Source organism: Dendrobates tinctorius, unplaced genomic scaffold, assembly GCF_039654945.1.
Source record: "Dendrobates tinctorius isolate UK_male_01 unplaced genomic scaffold, ASM3965494v1 ptg000028l, whole genome shotgun sequence".
Taxonomy (NCBI): Eukaryota; Metazoa; Chordata; class Amphibia; order Anura; family Dendrobatidae; genus Dendrobates; species Dendrobates tinctorius.
Window position 1 is genome coordinate 22,860,584 of NW_027361696.1, and position 20,796 is coordinate 22,881,379.

At 46.7% G+C, this 20,796-nt stretch overlaps 1 protein-coding gene across 2 annotated transcripts in view; it reads left to right on the plus strand.

Annotated features, from left to right (window-relative positions):
* Positions 1-20,796, plus strand: part of LOC141084869 (IgGFc-binding protein-like) — an 83,330-nt gene that overhangs the window by 36,892 nt on the left and 25,642 nt on the right. The window contains exons 1-3 of one of the 2 annotated variants that reach the window (XM_073569830.1): positions 17,584-17,690; positions 18,106-18,153; positions 18,665-19,885. In XM_073569830.1, the coding sequence (XP_073425931.1) occupies positions 18,934-19,885 (952 nt within the window). In that variant the 5' untranslated portion in view covers positions 17,584-17,690; positions 18,106-18,153; positions 18,665-18,933. Of the gene's footprint in view, positions 1-17,583; positions 17,691-18,105; positions 18,154-18,664; positions 19,886-20,796 lie in introns of those variants that run through there. The other variant, XM_073569829.1, reaches the window with a different exon arrangement.

The window sequence follows — 20,796 nt, forward strand, 5'->3', positions numbered from 1 at the left end:
CTCAAATCGGGCAAGATGGCAGAAAGAACTACCCCCTCACCTAAGATGGTAGCAGGCTTGGTCACAATAGGAGAATCAGCAAAGGAACTCCTAGAGAGGGCGTCTGCCTTGACATTCTTGGTGCCCGGAAGAAAAGAGACCACAAAATCAAAACGTGTGAAAAACAAGGCCCACCTAGCCTGTCTAGGATTCAAGCGTTTGGCCGACTCCAGGTAAATCAAATTCTTGTGGTCAGTAAGGACCACGACTCGATGTTTAGCTCCCTCCAACCAATGTCTCCACTCCTCAAATGCCCATTTCATGGCCAACCCAACAGTTCCCGATTCCCCACATTATAGTTGTGTTCGGATGGGGAGAACTTTCGGGAAAAGAAAGCATAGGGATTCATTTTAGATGTTACCGGATCTTTTTGGGACAAAACAGCTCCTGCACCAATCTCAGAAGCGTCCACCTCTACCTGAAACGGGAGTGAGACATCAGGTTGCCACAAAACCGGAGCAGAAGTGAACCTCCGCTTCAGCTCCTGAAAGGAAGAAACAGCCTCTGGAGACCAATTCAGCACATCAGCACCCTTCTTAGTCAAATCAGTCAATGGTTTGGCAATACCAGAAAAATTAGCTATAAATTTACGATAAAAATTAGCAAAAACCAAAAAACTTCTGGAGGGCCTTCAAAGAAGTGGGCTGAACCCAATGATAAATGGCCTGTACCTTGGCCGGGTCCATTTCAATAGTTGACGGAGACAAAATAAATCCCAAAAATGAAATCCTCTGTACACCAAAAAGGCATTTCGATCCCTTAACATACAGGGAATTCTCCCTCAAAATCTGGAACACAGTCCGAACATGTTCCACATGAGAGTCCCAATCCCTGGAAAAGATCAAAATATCATCCAGATAGATGATCAAAAATTTATCCACAAAGTCCCGGAAAATATCATTCATGAAACACTGGAACACAGAAGGGGCATTAGTGAGCCCAAAAGGCTTCACCAGGTACTCAAAATGTCCCTCCGGAGTATTAAACGCCGTCTTCCATTCATCCCCATGCTTAATGCGAATAAGATTATACGCCCCCTGAGGTCAAGCTTGGTAAACCAGCAAGCACCTTTAACTCTGGAGAATAGATCAGAAATCAGGGGTAACGGATACTGATATTTAACAGTAATTTTGTTGAGGGAACGATAGTCAATTCAAGGCCTAAATGAACCATCTTTCTTGGCCACGAGAAAAAAAACCAGCACTCAAGGGTGAAGAGGATGGTCTAATATGACCCTTCTCAAATGACTCCTTAATATAAGATCACATAGCCTCATGCTCGGGTACAGATACATTGAAAAGTCGACCCTTGGGAAATTTACACCCCGGGCTCAACTCAATTGCACAGTCATAACTCCTATGAGGAGGCAAAGACGCAGACTTATTCTCACTAAATACATCATAAAAATCAGCCAAATAATCAGGAACATCATGCGACGGGAGAGGTGGAGAAAACAGGAGCATCACCAAGAGCACACCGACAACCCCAACTCACCACAGACACAGATTTCCAATCCAAAACTGGATTATGGATTTGCAACCAGGGAAATCCCAGAACAATGGTGTCATGCAAATTATGCAACACCGAAAATCTACAATTTTCTTGATGGTCTGGGGCGACCCGCATTACCACCTGGGTCCAAAACTGAGGTTTATTCTTCGCCAAAGGAGTAGCATCAATACCCCTCAAAGGGATAGGCGTCCGCAGAGGTGTCATAGGAAACCCACAACGTTTAGCAAAATCCAAGTCCATCAGGTTCAGAGCCGCTCCTAAATCCACAAAAGCCTTAGCGGAAAATGTGGACAGGGAGCAGAACAGAGTAATTGCCAGAAGAAAATTAGGTTGAACACCACCCACAGTAAATGTGTGTGCAAAACGTTTCTCTCATTTAGGGCAGACATAAATAATATGAGAGGCATCTCCACAGGAAAAAAAACACAGCTTATTACGCCTTCTGAACTCCTGATGTTGAGCCCTAGACAAAACTCTATCACTAGAGTTGAGCGACTTTTGTTTTTTTAGGGTCGAGTTTCGTTTCGTGAAACCCGACTTTTCCAAAAGTCGGGTCGAGCAAGATCGGCCGATTATAGGGAAAAGTCAGGGTCGTCCCGAAACATGAAACCCAATGTAAGTCAATGGGGAATAAAAGTTGGCAGTGAGAGGAGGACAGGAAACACACCTACAGTGCCCATTTGAATGCCAAAAGCATCAATTCTTCTTACTTAAGCTTGTCAACCTTAATTAACTTCATAATACAAGTTACGCACTGAAAAATGGGGGTTATTTGGCTAAAGTTGTGGGGGGGTAGGGCTGGCTCCAGGTTTTCATGTGCCCTGGGCGAAAGAGCGCCCCTTTAACACATACCACAACTCATCATGCTCCGATACGGCAGAGAAATCGCAGTATAGTACAATGAAAAATACTTCACTTTTTACATCTCATGACGAGGCCCATCTATTTCTCCATACAGAATCATTGGTCCCATATAATGTTTGAAACAGTATATGATGAGCTCCACATAATGCTACAGTATATGTTGGTCCCCATGGATGAAGCTCCACTGTCTTATGGGCCCAAATAATGCTCCAAACATAATGGGCCCCATTTCTAATGCTCTAGTGTATAATGGGCCCTGTAAATGCTGCTCCAGTGTCTGATGTCCACCTTTGGAATGTTCCAGTGTATGGTGGGCCCTATCTATCATTCTCCAGAGTATAGTGCTCCCCAAAAATTGCTGTCCCAACATTGAAAACAATCAAATAAGTCTCCTCGCTAGGGAATCCCTGTACTAGTCTGGACTCCTCATCGTCCCCATCTTCCATCTCACTGCACAGTATTTCAACCTTGCAAGTGCTGTGATCCTGAGCAAGCAGGGGGGGCCCACTCGTTGGCGACGGCACTGGCACAGGGCCCCTGATAGTACGGTGGTGTGTCTGATGGCGGGTGGGCCGAACCTGCACTTTCATCTGCAGCTTCCTCTTTGTCACCGTGTAAGATGGAACTGTATATAGGAAGGGTAACCTGAGTTTCATCAGGGTCAGATTCAGGCCGTGTAGCGTGCGAGAGGAATGTAGTGGTCTGGGTCAATGTACCAGCAGATTCATCGAGCAGTGGCTGGGCATCAGTGCACTTGTGTCGCCCCCAGGAGTACGGTCGCCACAGTGGCATTACCTTCCTCCTAGGGAGTGTGATGTCATGCTTGGGAGAAACGAAGGATCTCTCTAGCAGGTTAACTGATTGGGCGGCGTTATTCCCACGAGTCATGACCCTCCAAACAGCGTTCATGAAGGCAAAGTGTTTGTTTTACGTGGGCAGTATGGTTGCAAAGCTGAACCTTAATGGAATGTCCAGAAGGGCACCACCAGGAGTGGAGCCTACAGTTAAATTCGACTCCACCTGGGAAACCTCAACCATGCCAGCTACAGAAAAGATGCACACATTGCAAGCTTAATTCCGTTAACGAACGAGACTCCGTCATGCCCCGCGGTCCGAGTCCGGCTTACTAGAGGGACACGTGAGGCTCTGGCACATGAGATTGGCCAATAACTGGTGTGTCATGCCCTTACATGTCCGTGGCTGCATGTGCGCTACACTGAAAAGGCCAGCGTTTGTCGCTTACAGGTGCAGATAACCCGCTGAACAACGCTAGTGATGGGGATCACTGATTACAATTATTACTCGCGAACGATGATTTCCCAGTAAGTGCAGGTCAACCGCAGTTACGGAATTAGGCCTAACCGTCATTCCTGAAAAAATGAAAAACTTACGTGTGCAAACCACAGGTGCTGTAGTTTGCTTAACAGCTCGCCAGCTGTTCTCACGCCCAGTATGGATTACACGTGATTGCACAAAGGTGAGAAAGGGTACCGTATCCCCAGATAACATGTATGGATAGCATAGTGTACACATTCAAAATATATGTCTATACATCAGGAGGCAGGCTCAGACGGTGTTAGGCCCAGTATGGATTGCACGTGATTGCACAAAGGTGAGAAAGGGTACCGTATCCCCGGATAACATGTATGGATAGCGTACACATTCAAAATATATGTCTATACATCAGGAGGCAGGCTCAGATGGTGTTAGGCCCAGTATGGATTGCACGTGATTGCACAAAGGTGAGAAAGGGTACCGTATCCCCGGATAACATGTATGGATAGCGTACACATTCAAAATATATGTCTATACATCAGGAGGCAGGCTCAGACGGTGTTAGGCCCAGTATGGATTGCACGTGATTGCACAAAGGTGAGAAAGGGTACCGTATCCCCAGATAACATGTATGGATAGCGTACACATTCAAAATATATGTCTATACATCAGGAGGCAGGCTCAGACGGTGTCAGGCACAGTATGGATTTGACGGCCCAGACTACACAGCGGAGGAGCAGGGAGAGGTAAAGATTGCAAATGCTGGGGCCCTGCCCAAGCAAGGGGGGCCCACTCGTGGGCGTCGGTACTGGCACTGGGCCCCTCATAGTACGGCGGTGTGTCCGACGGCGGGTGTGCACCACCACCATCAGAGACACTTGATTGCACTATGAGGGACCCTGTGCCAGTGCCCGCGCCCAAGAGTCGGCCTACCCACTTGTCCAGGGCAACGGCACTCGCACGGTGTCGTGCGCTAGGTGGTGACCCCGGCCATGGGGGGGGGCTGCACAGTTAGGGAGTTTTAGAAAGTGGCATATGTTGATGTTGGACATTCAGCTGATGCAAAAGGCGAAATAGGTCAAGTCCCAGGAACAGGTGGACCAAAGCAAGCCATTTTTCTGTCACCCTATGTGTCATCAGGGGAAGGTGGGACAAAATCCTTGGAAACCCATGCATGGTTCATTTTAATGAAGGTTAGATCATCCACATTTTGGGTTGACAGACGGGTCCTTTTTTCTGTCAGTATTGATCCAGCTGCACTGAAGACTCTTTCCGATAGCAAACTTGCAGCTGGGCAAGCGAGCTCCTGTAAGGCATATTGGGCCAATTCAGGCCAGGTGTCCAGTTTAGCGGCCCAATAGTCAAAGGGGAATGACCTGTGTGGGAGAACATCGATATGGGAGGAAAAGTAGTTTGTAACCATAGTTGACAACTGCTGTCTCCTGTCACTTTCCATCGATGCAGTATTACCAGTTGTGTGAGCGGTACTGGAAAAATCAGTCCACAACATTGTCATGAAACCCCTGTCTCCAATGCCACTTCTGCTGTGTGCACCATGAACACCTCTGCCAAGCTGCCCCCGGCCCGTACGGCTCGTGTGAGAACCATTACCGCTGCTGTGTGCTGGGAATGCCTCAAGCAACCGATTTACCAGAGTTGCTTGTTTATTAGCCAATATTAGGTCAAGGTTCTCCTGTGGCATGATGTTTTGTAATTTGCCTTTATAGCGTGGATCCAGGATGCTGGCCAACCAGTAGTCGTCATCGTTCATCATTTTGGCAATGCGGGGGTCCCTTTTTAGGATCTGCAAGGCATAATCTGACATGTGGGCCAATGTTCCCGGTGTCAATGATGCACTGCGAGTGCTGGTTGGAGGAGCACTTTCTGGCAAATCCACATCCCTCCAGTCACGCACAAACCCTGTACCAGACCTTGCCACGCCAACATTTTCACTTGCCCCACGAGATGCATCCTCCTCCCCTAAGTAATCATCCCCATCATCATCCTCCTCCTCCTCTTCTTCCTCCACCTCGTCCAGGAGAGGTCCCTGAGCAGACAATGGCTGAATGTCATCAAGGATTCCCTCCTCGTCAACATTGGCTGCAGACGCCTGCTCCTTAAGGTGCGTCAAAGTTTGCATGAGAAGACGCATAAGTGGAATGCTCATGCTTAGGATGGCGTCGTCTGCGCTTACCAGCTGTGTGCATTCCTCAAAACACTGAAGGACTTTACAGAGGTCTTTCAGCTTCGACCACTGCACACCTGTCAACTCCATGTCTGCTCTCAAAGTGCCTGGCCGTGTATCCTCCCACAACTGCATTATGGCCTGCCTCTGCTCGCACAGCCACTCCACCATGTGCAGGGTGGAGTTCCACCTTGTTGCAATGTCGATAATGAGGCGGTGGTTGGGAAGGTGGAGCAATCGCTGCAGCTTCTGCATACGAACGGAGTGTACAGGCGACCGACGGATGTGAGCGTACAGTCTTCGCACCTTCTGGAGCAGGGCTGTTAACTCCGGATAATTTTTGAGGAAGCACTGCACCACCAGGTTCAAGGTGTGAGCCAAGCAAGGTATGTGGCTGAGTTTTGAAAGGGCTATGGCTGCCACAAAATTACAGCCGTTATCACTAACTACCTTGCCTGCCTCAAGATGTACACTGCCCAGCCATGACTCAGTTTGTCGCTTCAAGTACTCGGCCAGCATCTCGGCGGTGTGTCTGTCGCCCAAACACATCATCTGCAACACAGCCTGCTGACGCTTTCCACTAGCTGCTCGATAGGGGGACACCTCGTGTGCAACAGTGGCAGCTGCAGATGGAGTGCTCGTATGACTGCGCTCTGTGGACGAGCTTTCGCTTCTGGAGGAGGAGGAGGAGGAGGGTCGAACGCCTACAGCCAACTGTTTCCTATACCGTGGGCTAGGCAGCACTGTCCCACCACCGCTGTCCCCTGTGGACCCTGCATCCACCACATTAACCCAGTGCGCAGTGATGGACACGTAACGGCCCTGGCCATGCCGACTGGACCATGCATCAGTTGTGAGGTGCACCTTTCCACTCACTGACTGCTTAAGTGCATGGACAATGCGGTCTTTTACATGATGGTGGAGGGCTGGGATGGCTTTGCGAGAGAAGAAGTGGCGACTGGGTAGGTCATAGCGTGGTACTGCATAGGCCATGAGTTCGCGGAAAGCTGCGCTTTCCACCAACCGATAGGGCATCATCTCAAACGAGATTCGTTTGGCAATGTGGGCGTTCAAACCCAGTGTACGCGGATGAGAGACTGAGTACTTTCTTGACCTACTCATAGTGTCTGGGAGGGTGAGCTGGACTTGAGAGCTGCATATGGTGGAAGTAGCGGTGGACAGGGCAGACTGAGAGAGGGTTGATGGTGATGGAGTTGGTGTTCTTTCTGATGGCCTAGATTCAGTATTTCGTTGATATACCAGTGGGATTCCCTGACTGCTGTGGCCTTGCAACGACACCTCAACATTTGCTGCTGTGCTAACTGGTGGGCTTACAGTGGGGGAAACAATGTAGCATTGCTGACTACCTTCTTTGTGATCAGTTGCACATGTGGCACTTGAGGTTTGGTGTTGTGTCCACGCTTGCAAGTGCATGCTGGTTAAATGTCTAAGCATGCAACTGGTATTCAAATTTTTCAGATTTTTCCCTCGGCTAAAGGTCTTACCGATAACCTTGGCCTGATCATGAGGATTTTGTTCAAAAAAGTGCCACACTGCACTCTTCCTACTTTGGCAGACATTTTGCGGCCTAGCACGCTGTGACCTTTTGACCCTCTGGACAAGCTGTCCAGCAACTCTTTTGATTTTTGGAACCTGTCTTTGGAGTGCTCCGGGCCTGCCAGATAACAGCTGTTGCGATGTCGATGTCTGCTGTGGATGCTCCTCATCTGAGCTATTGGAGGCAGCACCCTCTTCCCCCAATGGATGCCAATCTGGGTCAACAACTGGGTCATCCATCACCTCCTCTTCAATGTCATGTGCACCTTCCTCTGTGTCACCGTGTATGGTGGTATAGTGTGCGGGAAGGGGCACCTGAGTCTCATCAGGGTCAGAATCTGGCTCTGTACACTGCGAGGACAATGTAGTCCTCTGAGTGAATGTACCAGAAGAATCATCTTTCAGCGGCTGTGCATCAGTGCACTCCATGTCAGATTCACCTTGGCCTGGGTAATACACCATTTCACTTGATAATCCAGGCATGGTATGTGCAAACAGCTCCATGGAGTAATCAGTAGTATGGCCTGCGTCATCCTTCAATCTTGGTTGGGGTGAAGGACACAAGGAAAGGTGTGGTTCATGAACATGAGCCTCCAATAACGACTCAGTGCTTTTACTTTTTACAACTTCAGAAGACGAGGCGATAGAGCTGGAGGCTGAGTCAGCAATGTAAGACAAAACTTTTTCCTGATGCTCTGGCTTTAAAAGCGGTTTGCCAACTCCTAGAAAACTAAGCCTTCGAAGCCTTATGGAGCCAGACGATGACGCAGGCTCAACACCTCCTGCATTCGGTCCTATTTTGCTCTTGCCACTACCATCAGATCCACCACCAACACCATCATTACCAGCTGCCAACCCCCACCCAATTCCACGGCCTCTTCCACCAGCCTTCCTCATTTTTTGTAGAAATGTAGACAAAATCCAACAAACTATATAATAATGTAAAACAAGGTACAAGGTGTCTATAGGACAGGGGAGATTTTGAATTTCTGCACACACTTGTGGACACTGGACACTTATGGATTGTGTGAGGCGTACTGAATATCAGAGCGCTATGTCACAGGCTCGATGGCACAGGTGTGAAAAAAGTGACTACAGGATAAGGGAGATTTTGAATTTCTGCACACACTAGTGGACACTGGACACTTTTGGATTGTGTGAGGCCCACTGAATATCACAGCGCTATGTCACAGGCTCGATGGCACAGGTGTGAAAAAAGTGACTACAGGATCACAGAGATTTTGAATTTCTGCACACACTTGTGGACACTGGACACTTATGGATTGTGTGAGGCCCACAGAATATCACAGCGCTATGTCACAGGCTCGATGGCACAGGTGTGAAAAAAGTGACTACAGGATAAGGGAGATTTTGAATTTCTGCACACACTAGTGGACACTGGACACTTTTGGATTGTGTGAGGCCCACTGAATATCAGAGCGCTATGTCACAGGCAGAAATTGGCTAGTGTATCACAAACTACAAGGTGTATGTAGAATTGGGCAGAATAGGAATCTCCCTAGAGTGTAGGTCTGTAAGAACGGAACAAGTCATCCACTTATCCTTCCACAGTGACACACAGATAGCTTCACTGTGGCCGTGATAACAGCCGTTACACGGTACTGAGAGGAGCGTGCACGTACACGGCTGTCCGGTGTACGTAAAATTGTCAAGCTCCGTGTTTTTTAAGTATACGGACTGACACGCTTTCTCTCTATAGTTTTGAATGTGATCAAACAGCAAATATATTTAACTGTTTGAAAGCTAGACAAAACTAGTAGGTGCAGGTCTGTAAGAACAGAACATGTCCTCGACTTATTCTCACAGAGTGACACACAGATAGCTTCACTGTGGCTGTGATAACAGCCGTTACACGGTACTGTGTGAGGAGCGTACACCGCTGTATGGTGTGAAAAAATGCACGCTCAGTACCTCAGGACAAAAAAAAAAATTGGGATTGCTTTTAAAAAAGCAGTTTGCAGAGCAGTGGGTAAACAGCAATGCAGCTGTCAGGAAGCCTTAGAAGGCAGCCTAACAACCAACACCGCTGATCCACCACAATATAGCCTCCCCTTGCACTGCACACACAGTGACTGGTGTGTTGTACAGGCAAAATCGCTAGCAGCAGAAGCAGTTTTTTTTTTCTTCTTTCCTGCCTAACGCTCTCCCTACAGAATCAGCAGCAGCAACCTCTCCCTATGCTAAGATCGGCAGAAGTAAGATTGCGGTCGGCGTGCACGCCCTTTTATAACCCCTGTGACGCCCACCAAAGCAAGCCAATCAATTGCATGCCCTTCTGAAAGATGGTGGTGACCCCTGCCTATGTCATCATATTGCCCACAGTGTCCATGGATCCTGATTGGCTGAAAAAGAGCGCAAAACAAACTTTTGAAACGCGAATTTGGCGCGTAAGTCGCCGACCTCGTGGCCGACCTCATCCTAGGGTCGGGTTTCGTTTCATGAAACCCAACTTTGCCAAAAGTCGGCGACTTTTGAAATTTTTCGACCCGTTTCGCTCAACTCTATCTGTCACATTGCATAGGTTCAGACATTTGTTCAACAGGTGGCAACATTTCTCGTGTAATTTTACGTTCACGTAAACGCCGATCAACTTGAATGGCTAATGACATAGAATCGTCAAGACCAGAAGGAACAGGAAATCCCACCATAGTATCTTTTATGGTTTCTGACAAACCCTTCCGAAAGAGAGCAGCCAAGGCACCATCATTCCAGGTAGTAAGGACCGCCCACTTTCGGAATTTTTTACAGTATGACTGCAGAATCCTGACCCTGGCTCAATGCCAACAGGGCTTTCTCAGCTTGATCAATAGCTTTAGGTTCATCATACAACAACCCCAAGGCTTGAAAAAATGCGTCCACATTAGTTAGAATAGGATCATCAAGTGTCAAAGAAAATGCCCAATCCTGGGGATCGCTGCGCAGCAAAGAGATGACAATTTTAACCTGCTGCGCAGAGCTCCCCGATGAGTTGGGCTTCAAGTCAAGAAATAATTTAGAATTATTCTTAAAATTCAAAAATTGAGACCGAACCACAAAAAACACATCAGGAGTAGGAATCTTTGGTTCAGCAGCATGTGAATGAGCAAGAGAGGTGGAAATTCCCCGCACTTCAGCAGCAAGCTGCTCCACACGAACAGACAATTGCTTAATCTCCATTAAGAAAAAAAAGTTCCTTCTACGGGCCAAGAGAAAAAGAGGAGAAAATATACACAAAAAAAAAATTCTGACACCTTTTTTTTTTTTTTTTTTTTTACAATTCTCTCCTGCTATTGAGTACCCTAGAATCTGCGGTATGGCTGGTGATTCTGTTATGAATGAGTCACTGGAGGAGGAAAAAACAAAAATACAAGCTAAGTCCAGAAAACCAGAGAGGTTGGTAGCTAGCAGATTGCAGACCCCTGATCCTATTCACAACAACTAACAGTAGCCGTGAAGTGTTCCTACGGTGGTCCTAGACACCTCGTCACAGCCGGAGAACTAAATAAGCCTAAAGAAAGAAAGGGGAAATCTAAACTGCCCCAGAGCAGACCCCAAAGCAATAGACAGCCCCCAACATGTATTGATGGTGAAAACAGATGAAAACACAAACACAGACAGAAAGACAGGCTGAGCAAACGATGGGGCCCTCACTAACTAGATAGGACAGGAAAGAAAAGCAACTGTCTGCAATCACGCAAAAACCCTGCCAAAAATAATGTCCAACACGTCTGATAGAAAAGGCCCTGAAGTCACTAGACGTCAAAATCACTATATCAGCACTCAGGTATATTCTGAAAACAGAGCAAAGAGATCAACTGATCAGAGACAAAAATGGAATTCAGCCAGTCCCAGCCAGGGCTAGCTGAACACAAACACTAAGTAAACCAGACAAAATCTCATGGAACAATAGCAGAGCAAAAACTTAGCTTTAGTAGACAGGAACTAAACTGGAGGCCAGAGCTCAGAGCAGATAAATCACCAGCAACCCTACAGGGCGTCGGCGGCCTTATATCCACTCAGAGATTCTGGATGTCCAATCACAATCCACCTGTTCAGATGACAGGTTTCTCCCATCCAAATCAGTTTCACTACCTCCTTTCACCAGCAGAGGGAGTTCATCGGACATCAAAGGTGAACGAGAAAATGAGCTCATAACAGCCTCCCCTTGCACTGCACACTAACTGGTCTGCTGTACCGGCAAAATCCCTAGTGGGTCGCCCCCGTCCCAGGGCTGTGGGGTACTCGGTAGCGGGCCGGTGGCAGGGGGAAGTGTCACAGCAGCAGTGACCCGGTCTGTGGCCCTGGGTGCCCAATGTCAATGGTGGTGTGTAGTTAATGGGATTGAATAGTTTGTGACACCACCTGTGGTGTTTGGCAAGCAAGATGTTATGCCAACACTGCATGAAGATCCTCTGGGGCTCATGGTGTGTTGCAGCATAGATAGTGTAGCTCCCCACAGGTGAAGCTGTAACCCTAGGGCAGTGTGTAGGTGTAGGTAGTGTAAAGGATGATACCCAGATGTAGCGGTGCTGACAGTGCTGGCGCACAATGACTGGAAGACACCAGGGCTTGTGGTTCCAAAGCTTTACTCACAGTTCGTGGTACACACTGGTGCCTGCCTCCGTGTCGTGTCCTCCGGGGCAGAGACTCAATCAACCTCCCGGGCAAGTTAGGCTTCTCCTCTCCAACACTCCGCCAACATGTACCTTTCCTGAACGACTCCTCTATCGCGCCTTTTAGTGTGAAGAGCTCCAGTACCGTGGTTACTCTGAAGTTCCTACTGTCAGATGTTCCTAACAACTCTACTTGTATGACAGACAGCTGTAGTCTGATCGGGGACCTCCTGGATCCCGGCTCTCTATCCATGTTGCTGTTGTGTCCCAGGTCTTAGATGGGAGTAGTGCATTTACAGCCAACTACTCCACCGGTGTCTGCTGCAGAACCATAAGTGTCCATACAACCTCGGGGACCGGGCCCCGGCCTTGCGCTGAGAACCTATAGGCAGGGTTCATCTTCCAACCCACAACTCCTCTCTGTTCTCCTACTCCTTCGTTCCGCGCTGTTCCTTCTCTCTCTTATGGAAGCTTAGGTTGCAGTTCTACGTCTCTCTCCTTCTGTTCCTTTCCCAGTGCCAGCTGGCTCAGGTCACTGAGGCAGCTGCAGCACTCCTTCCTCCATCCCTCTTCCAGGGATCCTCACTCCTATCTGAGTGACTTCCTTCCTCTCTGACCCTCTGTCAGACTGATCTGATCTCGACTGACTGTAATTCTAAACTTTCCCACTCTTTTATATCTAACTCCACCCACCTCCCAGCACATCTCGTGTTACGAAGCAAGGACCCACGAAAGGTGCTCTGCTAACCTCTAAGCATGAAGCCGCAATCTGGTCCATTGCTGAACTATCCTGTGTGTGGGTGCAGGTGTTGGAGTGTGGAAAGGAGTTCCCAACTTACCTAGGTGGTGGGGCACTACACCTTAGGAGAAGGTGCAGTACCTCTGTTGCGACTGAGCCTCAGGGGCGCCACACTAGCAGCAGAAGCAGTTTTTTGTATCTTCTTCCCTGCTTAACGCTCTTCCTACAGAATCAGCAGCAGCTCTCCCTATTCTGAGATCAGCAGAAGTAAGATGGAGGTCAGCGTGCATGCCCTTTTATAGCCCCTGTGACGCCACACAAAGCAAGCCAATCACTTGCATGCCCTTCTCAAAGATGGTGGGGACCGCTGCTTATGTCATCGCGTTGCCCACAGTGTGCATCCTCCATCATTGGCTGAAAAAGGGCACTGGAAGCATCTTTTGAAATGTGACTTTGGCGTTCTGGTCACCGACCTCGTAGTAGACCTCACGCTATGGTCGGGTTTCGTTTCATGAAACCCGACTTTTGCGAAAGTCGGCGACTTTTGAAATTGACCAACCCGTTTTGCTCAACTCTATTGGTGAGAATTTGAATCTCACTATAGATTTGAGGATGCTGAACTATTGTCTCAGGCCCAGTAGAGATTACACCTCAATGTAACAGGCTGAAATTGGATGGTGAATAACAAGGTGGAGGGTGTCTATAGGATTGGTGAGATTTTGAATCTCACTATAGATTTGAGGACGCAAAACTATTGTCTCTGGCCCAGGAGAGATTACACCTCAATGTAACAGACTGAAATTGGATGGTGTATGACAAGGTGTAGGGTGTCTATAGGATTGGTGAAAATTTGAATCTCACTATAGATTTGAGGATGCAAAACTATTGTCTATGGCCCAGGAGAGATTACACCTCAATGTAACAGGCTGAAATTGGATGGTGTATGACAAGGTGGAGGGTGTCTATAGGATTGGTGAGAATTTGGATCTCACTAGAGATTTGAGGACGCTGACAATGATGCTCTCAGTCCAAGTATGGACGCAGGCAGCCTAATAAGCAGGACTGCTGCACAGTGCACACACAAAAGGGTGGAAAAATGAACCCTTGCTAACTGTGCAGAAAAGAGGAAGAAAAGTATTTTGCTTTTAAAAAAGCTGTTTTCACAGCAGTGTACAAACAGCAATGCAGCTATCAGGGAGCCTTATAAGGCAGCCTAATAACCAACAGAGCTGATGCACAAAAATAGAGCCTCCCCTGTCACTGCACACAAAGTGTTGTGTTGTAAGTGGAAATTGCTAACAGCAGAAGCAGTTTTTTGGTTCTTCCCTGCCTAAGGCTGGTTTCACACTTGCGTTTTTTTTGCGCTGCTTTTTAGCGCAAAAAAACACATGCGTTTTTCCCCCTATACTTTAACATGGATGCGCATACATATGCGCACGTACACGTTTGTATGCGCATGCTTTTTTTTGCAGTGTGCGCTCGGGCGCACAAAATGCATCCTGTTGCATTTTTTGTGTGTCTGACTTGCCCCCAAAAATGCATGCGCACGCAATGCTTTTTTTACAGCAAAACACCCATTAAATCTCACTATAGATTTGAGGATGCAAAACTATTGTCTCTGGCCCAGGAGAGATTACACCTCAATGTAACAGGCTGAAATTGGATGGTGTATGACAAGGTGGAGGGTGTATGTAGTATTGGTGAGAATTTGAATCTCACTATAGATTTGAGGAGGCTGAACTATTGTCTCTGGCCCAGGAGAGATTACACCTCAATGTAACAGGCTGAAATTGGATGGTGTATGACAAGGTGGAGGGTGTATGTAGTATTGGTGAGAATTTGAATCTCACTATAGATTTGAGGAGGCTGAACTATTGTCTCTGGCCCAGGAGAGATTACACCTCAATGTAACAGGCTGAAATTGGATGGTGTATGACAAGGTGGAGGGTGTCTATAGGATTTGTGAGAATTTGGATCTCACTAGAGATTTTAGGACGCTGACAATGATGCTCTCAGTCCAAGTATGGACGCAGGCAGCCTAATAAGAAGGACTGTTGCACAGTGCACACAAAAGGGTGGAAAAATGAACCCTTGCTAACTGTGCAGAAAAGAGGAAGGCTAATTTCACACTTGCTTTTTTTTGCAGCGCGTTTTTCCCGCAAAAAATGCATTGAAAAAACGCATACAACTGCTGCGTTTTTTTCAAGCATTTTTATGAGCATGCATGAAAAAAACGCAGCGTTTTTATGCGTTTTTAGTGCGTTTTTTACCGCGTTTGCGTTTTTTCCAAACATTAGGTGGCCCCTCACACTAACCCAAACCATGACTTTACTAACCCTAACCCTGACCCTAACCCTAACCCTAACCCTAACCTTAACCCTAACCCTGACCCTAACCCTGACCCTAACCCTAACCCTTAACCAAACCATACTTAACCCTAACCCAAACCCTAAACCCTAACTAACCCTAACCCTAACCCTAACCCTAACCCTGACCCTAACCCTAACCCTAACCCTAACCCTGACCCTAACCCTTAACCAAACCATACTTAACCCTAACCCAAACCCTAAACCCTAACTAACCCTGACCCTGACCCTAACCCTAACCCTAAACCCCCTTAACTAACCCTAACTCTAACCCAAACCCCTAAATTCCATGGTTAAACAAAAAAAAACGCATGTGCAAAAAAACGCATACATAAGCATGCCAATGCGCACATATGCGCACCCATAGACTTATAATGGGTGTCTTGCTGTAAAAAAAACGCATTGCGCGCGCATGCGTTTTTTTGAGGCAAGTCGGACGCCCAAAAAATGCAACAGGATGCATTTTGTGCGCCCGAGCGCATACCGCAAAAAAACGCATGCGCGGAAAAACGCGTACAAACGCATGTGTATGCGCACATAAGCGCATCCCATGCAAAGTATAGGGAAAAAAAAACGCATGCGCTATTTAGCGCTAAAATACCGCGAAAAAAAACGCAAGTGTGAAACCAGCCAGCTGGTTTCACACTTGCGTTTTTTTGCGCTGCTTTTTAGAGCAAAAAAAGCATGCGTTTTTCCCCCTATACTTTAATATGGATGCGCATACATATGCGCACGTACGCATTTGTATGCGCATGCGCTTTTTTGCAGTGTGCGCTCGGGCGCACAAAATGCATCCTGTTGCATTTTTTGTGTGTCCGACTTGCCCCAAAAAACGCATGCGCATGCAATGCGTTTTTTTTACAGCAAAACACCCATTAAAGTCTATGAGTGCGCATTGTAATGCGCACGTATGCACAAAAAAAGCATGCGTTTTTTTAAAAAATGCACCAAAACCCGCAAAAAATGCACACAAATGCATGATGCGTTTTTTCATGCGTTTGTGTGCGCAAAAAATGTGCAGCAAAAAAACGCAAGTGTGAAAGTAGCCTAGCGCTCTCCCTACAGAATCAGCAGCAACTCTCCCTATGCTAAGATCGGCATAAGTAAGATGGCAGTCGGTGTTCACGCCCTTTTATAGCCCCTGTGACGCCACACAAAGCCAGCCAATCACTTGCATGCCCTTCTCAAAGATGGTGGTGACCGATGCCTATGTCATCGCGTTGCCCACTGTGTGCGTCCTCCATTATTGGCTCAAAATGGGCGCTGGAAGCATCTTTTGAAACGCGACTTTGGCGCTCTGGTCGCCGACCTCGTGGCCGACCTCACGCTATGGTCGGGTTTCGTTTCATGAAACCCGACTTCAGCAAAAGTCGGCGACTTTTGAATATGACCGACCAGTTTCGCTCAACTCTATACAAGACCCATGCATCTACACCATCCGGGGTAACCCGAGGGACAGTGATAGCCTAGGGTTCCCCTAGCTCAAGGGACAGAGCAGTTGCCCTTTGTCGCTTGCAATTACGTGACATGAGTATGACACAACTGCAAACCTACCAAGACATGGCCGTCCACCGAAACTGACATCCCTAGCAAGTAGAGCACTAATCAGAGAAGCAGTCGAGAGGCCCATGATTAGTGGAAGCTCACAGCTCAGGGGGTAGAATTTGTCCACAGGAAGACTTGCGAGAAACTTGGACGAGTCTTGCACGTCAATACCCGGCACTGCCGCCGGCACTCGGATCCGAGCGTTTAGCTGCATATAAATATATGCAGCTGAACGCTCTGGCAGTGCTGGGTATTGATGTGTGAGACTCGTCTGAGTTTCTCGCAAGTGTGACACCGGCCTTAGTCATATACTCCACAAATCTAGCCTTTATGGAACAGTGATAATAATAAAGCCATTTTTAAAAGCAAGAGATAAGTAATCCTGTTTGCAGTTTTCAAAAAGCTATTTAGGAGACACAGCAAGAATGTGGAAGAAGGGGCTCTGCTCAGATCAGGCCAAATGAAAACTTTTTGTGCTAAATGCAAACTGCTATGTGTGATGGAAAACTAACACTGCACATCCCCCTGAAAACACCATCCCGAGTCAAGCATTGTGGTGGCCACATCCAGCTGTGAGGAGGCTTTTCTTCAGCAGGGGCAGGAAAGCTGGTCAGATGTAATAGGAGGATGGATGGAGCTAAATACAGGGCAACCTGGGTAAAGACTGCAAAAAACTAGAGACTGGGGGATAGGTTCACTTTCCAGCAGGATAAGACCATAAGTATCCTGCCAGAGCTTCAACGGAGGGTTTAGATCAGAGCATATTCCTGTGTGTGAACGGCAGTCTCCTTCAGACTCAAATCCCAGAGAATCTGTGACAAGACTCGAAAATTATTGATCACAGATGTCTCCATCCAATCTCACTGAACGAGAGCAAGTGTGCAAACAAGAAAGGGCAATATGTCAACTCTAGGTGAGCAAAGCTGGGAGAGACAGACTCCAAGAGACTGCAGAGAAAGGTGGGAGAGACAGACTCCAAAAGACTGCAGTGAAAGGTAGGAGAAACAGACCCCCCCAAAGACTTCAGCAGCAGTAACTGCAAAGAATGATGGTCCTACAAATATTGACTCGGGAGGACTGAATGCACCTCACAATGTTCAGATTTATATTTTACAATAATTAGTACACCCTGCATCATTTCCTTCACGTGTCACAAATATTTGCTAGCTTGTGTTGTATCACATAAAATCCCAATAAAATCAATTTACATTTGTGGGTGCAATGTGAAAAAATGTGCAAAAGTTTACAGGGTATGAATATTTCAAGGCACTGTATCTGTTTCGGAGACCAAGACATTAATCCTACTTAAAATAAGTATTTTATTCTATAATTGTGTAAAATTTGTCTATTTTTTATTTCTCAGTAAAACGTAAGACTTTGAGAAAGATGAAGTAATTTGTTCTCTTTCAGGAACTGGACTACTGGTGGGATTCAAAGGAACAGCAGGACAGCAGCAATGTAAGACTACAAAAGTTTACTTTTGTTATATAAAAGTTACGTTAATGAAAAAAATTGAAATAATTTGCCTACTGAAGAAAGAAAAGGCAAATAAAAATAATTTTTATAAAATTGGCTGATCAATAAGTCCCAATCAGGCACTTGCAGTCAGATGTTGGCTATATGAAACATGTTGGGGGAACTTGAGAAATCAAAGACGGACATTCACTCTAAGGTGTGGCATTTTAAGGGGCAGACAATCTATTGGTGCATCCTTGGCATCTGCACAGGTGTTCAAGAGGTGAAGTGCTACTTCCATCACCAAAGCAGCAACTGTCACAGATCCATAGGGGCCCATTTGCTGCTCTTGACAGGGGCCCTATTTTGTCTGCACCCACCCGTCACTGTGCACTTTGGATTAATGAAGTCTATGGTGTCAGAATTTCTGTGCTTCATCGACCAATTCAGATACAAAGTAATATTACACTGTGATAAATGACACCGAATATCTAACTACAATTTTTATTTATAGGCAGGGGCAACCAAGGAGGAAGATTTGTTTTGGTGTTTTCGCAGGACTCATTAGGCCCACCAATCAACTTATCGATAATCATAATTCCTAGGCCTTCTTCACTTTCCACCTTGGTGTCTACGTCTATAAATAATTCTGATAACAAGAAGGAGGCCATACTAAAGAAAGGAGAACCAGCAACATTCGAGTATCCAAATCCCCAGCAGATTATAGGATCAGGGACATCTTCCGATAGCAAAGTCATTAAAGCCAATGCTGACATCACCGTGATGTCCCGTATCTTTGGAGGAAACAGTGGAGACGTTGCTTTGCATTACCCAGTTGACCAGTGGGGAACTAAATACAACATAATCACCCCGACTGATGGACCTTCAAAACACTATGCACAGTTTAATGTTGTTGCTGATGAAATTTCAACTACAGTTACCATAAACCTCAGCGGAACTGTATATTACAATGGGAAGAATTATGATAAGGGTGACACCATCACCTTGAATCTGGAGCCATTCGAGTTTCAGCAGTTGCAGAGTAAAGATGACCTCTCCGGAACCATGGTGAACTCTCAACATCCTGTGGCCATCCTATCTGGCCATTCATGTGTTCCAGGTGTTGGAGGTTGCAGCATTGTTTATGAGCAGCTCCTGCCAGAAGAAAATTGGGGAACACACTACATTGTCTTAGTCCCATTCTTCTTATCTAGTGACAGCCATGTTTCTGTCTTGGCATCTAAATCCACTTATCTGGAGTACCAGTCAGGTGAAGAAAAGCTGAAGATCAACCTAGAAGCAGGAAAACCGATGAAGTTTAAGGTTTCTGCGTCCAAACCCTTATTCATCAACAGTACAGAGGATATTCAGGTTTTTCTTTACGGCTTTAGTGGAAATTTTGAAGGCAAACCCTTCGGATCTTTCCTGACCAAAATCCAAGATACTAAATGGTTCTTCAATAATTACAGCCTCATTGGACAGAAGGGATTTGACAATAATTTGGCCATTATTACAGCGAAGGCCTTGAGTGTTCCTGGATTCTTATTTAATGGGAAATCTCTACAAAATGCAAAATGGAATGCAATCCCTAACTCTGATTACGTCTGGTCAGAATATGGTTATGGTGCAGGCTTCAGTTCCAACACAATGCAAAACCATATAGCACCTTTCGGTCTCGTAACTTTTGGGTACTCAGAGAACATAGCGTATGGGACAGTGGCCGCAGGAATTCAAGGTGTGTATGTCATACTCTTCAGTATATCACATCTAATGTGTTTGGCTTTTGGACATGTTTTGACTATTTTTGACTTTTTCTTTCTAGCTCCTGAGTGTCCACTACTCAAATCAATTGGTAATTCACATCTACACAATGACAAATATTTGTAACAAGTGAAAGAAAAATACTTTAAATTAGCACCAACTCAATGGTCCATAAGGAGCTCCGATACAGCAAGTTGATTGTCTCTGGTTTCTATCATGTAACAATTGTCTGCCTCTTTGTTCCCCCTCCCCCTCACATCTTACTCTGTTGTCGGCAGCTCGCCCCTTCCTTACCCTAAAGCCCCCGTCACACACAGCGATCTTGCTAGCGAGATCGCTGCTGAGTCACAAGTTTTGTGATGCAACAGCGATCTTACCAGCGACACTTTTCAGCGACTGGCCCCCCTGCCATCACTGATCGCTGGTCTCTCGCTGCCACACGCAGCGATTTGCGCTGGGCAGCGGGAGACCAGCGATCAAAGAACGGCCCAGGCCGCTCGAGCACGATAAGAGCTACCCGGCAGGGGGGCCGGTCGCTGATCCCCGTCATACACAGCGATCTTGCTGGAGAGATCGCTGATGTGTCACAAAATCAGCGATCTCGCTAGCGAGATCGCTGTGTGTGATGGGACCCTAAGCATTAATGCTTAACCTTTTGATGGCTCTCTACAGTTCAGCGAAATAATGGCCAACTGACTGCCGCTTGGGTAAATCCGTGCAGAAGCAAATTATAAAAAATTCACATTTTGACAAATGCAGTTATTTTGCAATTCAATTCCACTCTAATATATTTGCTCATCTATACCAGGGATGTCTCATTTTGGAGCTGTGAGGCCAAAAATTTCACGTGAACTGTCATGGTAGCTGATGACATGTTGACAGTTT